Source organism: Lolium perenne, chromosome 4, assembly GCF_019359855.2.
Source record: "Lolium perenne isolate Kyuss_39 chromosome 4, Kyuss_2.0, whole genome shotgun sequence".
Taxonomy (NCBI): Eukaryota; Viridiplantae; Streptophyta; class Magnoliopsida; order Poales; family Poaceae; genus Lolium; species Lolium perenne.
In genome coordinates, this window is record NC_067247.2 from 398,409,808 (window position 1) to 398,416,091 (window position 6,284).

General features: G+C 46.6%; 2 protein-coding genes across 2 annotated transcripts; one reads left to right on the plus strand and one right to left on the minus strand.

Moving 5' to 3' along the window:
• The first annotated feature begins 618 nt into the window (after positions 1-618).
• On the plus strand, positions 619-4,136 carry LOC127297594 (mechanosensitive ion channel protein 6). The gene is made up of 5 exons (XM_051327918.2): positions 619-2,446; positions 2,767-2,890; positions 2,989-3,282; positions 3,374-3,576; positions 3,785-4,136. Exons 1-5 carry the CDS (start codon positions 813-815, stop codon positions 4,065-4,067), a joined length of 2,538 nt encoding a protein of 845 aa, XP_051183878.1. The 5' UTR covers positions 619-812; the 3' UTR covers positions 4,068-4,136.
• Positions 4,137-5,045: 909 nt separating this feature from the next.
• On the minus strand, positions 5,046-5,885 carry LOC127349314 (major pollen allergen Ole e 10-like). The gene is made up of 3 exons (XM_051375053.2): positions 5,789-5,885; positions 5,361-5,643; positions 5,046-5,265 (listed from the first exon to the last, which is right to left on the minus strand). Exons 1-3 carry the CDS (start codon positions 5,853-5,855, stop codon positions 5,208-5,210), a joined length of 408 nt encoding a protein of 135 aa, XP_051231013.1. The 5' UTR covers positions 5,856-5,885; the 3' UTR covers positions 5,046-5,207.
• Between the last annotated feature and the right edge of the window lie 399 nt (positions 5,886-6,284).

Below are 6,284 nucleotides of genomic sequence, written 5' to 3' on the forward strand. Positions count from 1 at the left end.
AAGGTACTTATTTGTGAACGGAAGGAGTATCTAACAAAATTTAATGTCTGATACACCCAAATTTAAGCAGATCCGAGACCTTTTTAATGGGATGAAGGGAGTACTACAAATATTACTTCTGTTTCACAATATAAGACGTATTGGTAGCCTATATGATTCTACGAAAACATCCTATATTTAAGAACATAGGTACTACATCACATCTTTATGGAAATGATTAATTCTCACCTGAGTGACTATTGAACTAATTCTCGCTTGATTTCATTAGATTTCAGTTTGCAACAACTCATAACTAACACGAATCACGAAACATTTCTAGACTGATATTTTTTCTTAGTTGTAACACATATAAATTGTGATTTATGGCTAACATGAATCATGAAGCAATTAAACATTTGACGGGTTTTTACCCGCTGGGTTGCAACTCCATGTGCATGCAGATGAGAAAATCTCAATTGTAACTCATAATCAAGACGCAACATCACATCTTTTTGTCGGTCGACCACCTTCACCAATTAAATGCTGACGCACACCCCACTGAACCCATTTGTGCGCCGCTAATATTTTGGCGACGATGCAACGTGCGCCGCTGCCTACAAAACGAAGGTGAATTTGCTTAGTGTTGTCAGCTTGCAGCTGCTGCTCCAAATTGTTCAGCTGGAACCTTCTCCAGCGCCGTGGCTCAGCAATGCGGAAGGCAGCAATTAAATTCCCGACCTAGCTATTTCGCGGATTAGTAGGAGTAGTGTACTGTACATCCATCCAACTTCGTGCGCGTATTTCTGGTGTTTGTCGGCCGGCCTGCGGCGGCCATGGATCGGGAGCTCAGGTCCAACGGCTCGACCAAGTCGCTGTCGCGGTCGGAGGAGCTGCCATTCTCCTTCCCAGGAATGAGGAATGCCAGCTCGTCGACGGCGAGCAGGATGTTGTCCAGCGTCGCCAGCTGGCCCGCCAAGGGGTGGGACGAAGGGAGCCACGACTTGTGGAAGCATCAAGACAGCGGAAAAGGAAGAGGCCGCGTCGAGGACTTGAGCTTCAAGAACCGGCCGGGCGGCGGCGATGACCCGCCCACGCGCCTCATCGGAAACTTCCTCCGGGAGCAGATCGCGTCCGGAGTGGAGCTGTCGCTCGACCTCGACCTGGTGACCGAGGAGGTCGGCAGGCCGTCCTTACTAAACTCCCGAGAACGGGAGGCGCGTGCCACTGACCAGAGCTCATCATCTGACAACTCTGACTCCGATGACGGCGAGGTGACTCCGGCGGGATCGGGAGGGAGGCCATTATTGCGAGCCATGACTAAGACACGCTCACGGCTCATGGACCCGCCGCCGCGGTCACCTCGTGCCGTCGACGAGGAGCGCAAGTCGTCCGCCTTGCGGCCTCCAAAGAACCCATCCGGGCGTATGACCCGCAAGTCGGGAGCGGTCGGTAAGTCAGGTCTCATGGAGGAGGAGGAGGACGACCCCTTCGTAGACGACGACATGCCCGACGACTCGAACCGTGGGAAGATGGACACTCTCACCATATTGCAGTGGGTCAGCCTGGTGCTCATCATCGGGGCACTGCTGTGCACCCTCACCATAAGGAGGCTGGCCAAGAAGAAGCTCTGGGAGCTGCACCTCTGGAAGTGGGAGCTCCTCGTGCTCGCGCTCATCTGCGGCCGTCTCGTCTCCGGGTGGGCCATCCGGATCGCCGTCTTCTGCGTGGAACGCAACTTCTCGCTGCGCAAGCGCGCGCTCTACTTCGTGTACGGCGTCCGCGGCGCCGTGCAGAACGCTCTCTGGCTCGGCCTGGCTCTCACCTCCTGGCACTTTTTATTTCACCAGCGGTGGACCAACACGGCGGTGCTGCCCTACGTGACCAAGATACTCCTCTGCCTCCTCGTCGCCACGCTCGTCCGCCTCGTCAAGACGCTGCTGCTCAAGGTGCTCGCATCCTCCTTCCATGTCTCCTCCTACTTTGATCGGATTCAAGAGGCGCTGTTCAACCAGTACGTCATCGAGACGCTCTCCGGCCCGGAGCTAGTCGGCGAGGACTACGTGCTTGCTGAGGTGTGTGAGCTCCAGCGCGCGGGCGCGACCATCCCAGAAGAGCTCCGTGCTGGCTTGCCACCCAAGACCCTGTCGGGGCAACGGACCAATCGGGTCTCAGGCTTGATTTCTAGAGGAAACGGAATGAAGCAGCTATCGGACGAGAAAAAACAGCGCGAGATGGATGAAGGGATCACCATCGACAAGCTCCACAGGCTCAACCAGAGGAACGTCTCGGCGTGGAACATGAAGAGGCTGATGAAGATTGTTCGGTTTGGGACACTCACCACCATGGATGAAAAGATTCAGAAGCCGAATGGAGAGATGGGCGAGTGGGCGATACCCATTCACACTGAATATGAGGCTCAAGTCGCCGCTAAGAAGATCTTCAATAACGTAGCCAAGCCTGGATCCAAGTAAGAATTTCCCCTAGCTAGCTTTCAAAAAAATTAGAGTCAACATTTCTCTACCGCGCGCGGGACTTTTTAGCTTTTTTTTTTCTGTTTGTTGGTTAGGATATTTTATGTTTTTCGAATAATTCCATTCAATTAGAAATAGCATGGAAGTAATTAAGTTTTACACTTATGTAGTGCACTGTTTGTTTAATGTTCATTGCAAGGAAGATAGATTACTCGAGTTAACGAGAATTCTTTACCAAAACTTCCAAATTCCTGACCGTATAGAGACAATATATGTCCATTCACATCTCTTGGCCACCAATGAACCTATAATGCAGGCACGTATACTTGGCGGACTTGATGCGCTTCATGGAGCAGGAGGAAGCCATCAAAACAATGCATCTCTTTGAAGGAGCACAAGAGCACTGTAGGGTTAGCAAGAGGTCTCTCAAGAATTGGTTGGTAATGATCTTGTTATCTTAGTTGCATCAACATTATATCATTGACTTATCACTTCAGTATGTGTTTCCTCACATTTCGGCATATGGTTCCTTATGTAGGTGAACGCATTCAGGGAGCGCAAAGCTCTTGCCCTGACGCTTAACGATACCAAGACTGCAGTTAACAAGCTCAACATGATGGGAAATGTTGTTGTTGGCCTCATAGTGTCGGCTCTCTGGCTTCTAATTCTTGGGATAGCAACGACACATTTCTTTGTCTTCATGGGTTCACAGCTTCTTGTGGCAGTCTTTGTGTTTGGGAATACCATGAAGACAATATTTGAGGCTATTATATTCTTATTCGTGATGCATCCTTTTGATGTCGGTGACCGCTGTGAGATCGAAGAAGTGCAGGTAGTGAATATCTTCTTCCCGGTTCTTACCTAGTGAAGCGGATAGTATATATTAGCATTGCATTGTTAATTTGACTGATATTGAATTTCAGGTTGTTGTAGAGGAAATGAATATCATGACAACAGTCTTTCTCCGTTATGATAACCTGAAGATCTATTATCCAAACAGTATACTGGCCACCAAACCAATATTCAATTTCCACAGGAGTCCTGATATGGGAGAAGGAATTGACTTCTCTATTCATGTTGCCACAGTAGTGGAAAAACTGTCCCTCATGAAGGAAAGAATATTACGGTGCGTATATGTGCTTCCAATGTCTTAGTTTTGTTGATGTCCACTACAAGCATAAACGTACTTCTTAGAAATGCCCTAACTTCAGTAGGCAGGCATGCTTGTTGATTGTCGTAGTAGCATTTGTATTCATAATTAATTCCTACTGTTATTTTTATGCTGATATTACTTCTTCCATAGGACTAACCAGTTATTTCACTTCCGTCTCTAGTTACATCGACTCCAAGAAGGAACATTGGTACCCCGGCGCAATGGTTGTTCTCCGAGATGTTGATGAAACTAACAAGCTGAAAGTGTCCATATGGCTCCGTCACACACTCAACTTCCAGGACATGGGGATGAGATTCGTGCGGAGGGAATTGGTTCTCCAAGAGATGATCAGAGTCTTGAAGGACCTCGATATTGAGTACCGGATGCTGCCGCTTGACGTGAATGTGCGTAACACGCCCCCTCTTCAATCTACAAGGATGCCAACGACATGGAGTTATTCATGATGTAGCTCATGCATTAAATATGTACTCCCTTCATTACAACGAATGAATAAGGCGCCCTTATTTTTCGTATTTTTCTTTAACGAAGAATTACTCCAAATATATCAAAATTGTTGGTGTGAATTTAGCATCATTAGAAAGCGTTTTTCACTATGGATCCAACAATACTAATTACCTACAATATAATTAAAATGTTGTTTGTTCAATTGCTTAAGTCAAAATTTGTCTTGTAATACGGGTGTGCCTTATTTACTGAAAAGGATATAGTATTATTAGAGACAGAGGATACACAAGATTAACATTCGTATCCAGTCTAGTGTGGTGAGCCATGTATGATATTTGATGAGATGGAGGAGAGGAAATGAATATAGAGACAATTGTCTTTCATTAGCTAAGGGATCCCTTAGAAAGACAAGACGATTTGCTTCATTGTACTTCGAAATCCTAGGCTAATTTCTATTTAAAATGGGTTGACCTGAGCTCCCACAGGGGCACGTATAGGAAGCCCACACATGAAACACAAACAAAGGCCAGCTAGGCAGCTAACACAACCACGTGAGGTGCAAGCATTCGAATGGATCGATCAGATGAGATGGATCGTCATCAACGTCGACTGAGACTTAAGCATTTCTCAATCGACTGTGACATAGTCAGACCCTAGAAAATAAGACAAGACGATTTGCTTCATTGTACTGCATGACTTCTGTTAATTAGCAAAATAATTTCCTACTAAAATTTAATTAATTATCATTAATTACAAGGGATGACAATAAAAGATAACGCATCGTACATGTTATAGTTATTGCCTTCTCTAGATAGGAGGACAAAGAGAAGGAGTGCTTTCTCTACCGTTCTACATGCCCTAACCGGTTACAAACGTTGTATGCACCTGCCCACTTATTATCATCCGTGAACAACAAGCCAAAAATGCCCGACGTTCTCCAACAGAGCTTATTATCTCAACCAATGTTTATGCAAATCATATTTATTACTCAGATATATAGTCCCACATACAGGTAAAGCAATCTTTTCAGGTTCAACTAGGCATCGATGCACCAAAAACTTACACACCCAATTACTACATGAGAAACCCCACATACTTAACCAAAAACCTAGCGATGACGGCGCGCGCCTTGGTTCAATCTAAGCCTTGTCCCCTTGTTTGGCCGTGTGATCGTCTGCGTTAGGTGCTGCGGCAAACCTGACATTGATCATTCAAATGAAACAATATAATTGTCAGCATGATCGATCGGCTTGTGTACAGTTTCATTACTTTCTTAGAAAGTATATACTTACCTCGTGGACGGGTACTTGCATGTGGCAGTGCTGGGGTCGGTCCTGGTGAGCATGCCGCTGCCGCCGAAGTCGCACCTGGCGGTGCCGGCTACGTCCTTCTGAAAGTAGGAGTTGTAGGCGTAGCCTGCGTGGTCACGAAGGGTGTCCGGAATGAAGCAGCTCCCGCCGGCTTGGATTGCGGAGCAGTCGACGCCACCCTGCCCACACGCGTAGTTCAGTCCGTCCTGCAGGGCCGCCTCAGTGGCCCTCGGGCTCGCCACGCACCAGAGTCCATCTCCAGCCACTGTGAAGCAAAATAAATCTTTTGTTTGAGCTACTTTATGAAACGTAAATCATCCATTTTTCCGTTGCTATTCTATGAGTCGCGCCCTCTTCATCAGTTTCACAAACAACTCAGATATGTACTCGTATGGAATTCAGGAACTCACCAATGCGGCACAAGAGAAGCAGGACAATAAGAGGAGCCAAGCAACGATGGACTTGGGCAGGACCCATGCTGCCTCAAGCCTGAACAGCTACACCAAAAAAAAATTAGCGCTTGAGTTTGAAGTGAACTAGCTTAGCTGCTCCTCTACCTCACTCGCTCAATTCTAGTCAGTGTTTTACCATGAGGTTCCTTCCTTCTATTTATATATTGATTACAACTTGAGGGATGAAGGCGCAATAACAACAAATCAATTAATAGGATATGGTGATGGGTATCCTCTTAAAATAGGCAACAAATCGCCCCATGGAAATATGCTAGGAAATAATTCCTACGATCTTGTAATTAACTAGGAGATGTTAGCGCTGAGATCGCTCAGCTCACACACGCAGAGAGATAGGTAGAGGATTAACACGATGGTTTTGCGCAGCGCACAACTGATGCTGCTTTTCTGTTTCTCATTCCTTATTTGTAGCCGATTACAGACTAACAGAAAACGG

Bases quoted from the DNA above. Each gene is read 5' to 3' on its own strand.
- LOC127297594 (XM_051327918.2), top strand. From the start codon at position 813: ATGGATCGGGAGCTCAGGTCCAACGGCTCGACCAAGTCGCTGTCGCGG. The intron at 2,891-2,988 runs GTAATGATCTTG...TTCCTTATGTAG, and splicing joins GGTCTCTCAAGAATTGGTTG to GTGAACGCATTCAGGGAGCG. The intron at 3,283-3,373 runs GTAGTGAATATC...ATTGAATTTCAG, and splicing joins GTGAGATCGAAGAAGTGCAG to GTTGTTGTAGAGGAAATGAA.
- LOC127349314 (XM_051375053.2), bottom strand. From the start codon at position 5,855: ATGGGTCCTGCCCAAGTCCATCGTTGCTTGGCTCCTCTTATTGTCCTG. The intron at 5,644-5,788 runs GTGAGTTCCTGA...TTTGCTTCACAG, and splicing joins GCTTCTCTTGTGCCGCATTG to TGGCTGGAGATGGACTCTGG. The intron at 5,266-5,360 runs GTAAGTATATAC...GATCAATGTCAG, and splicing joins TGCAAGTACCCGTCCACGAG to GTTTGCCGCAGCACCTAACG.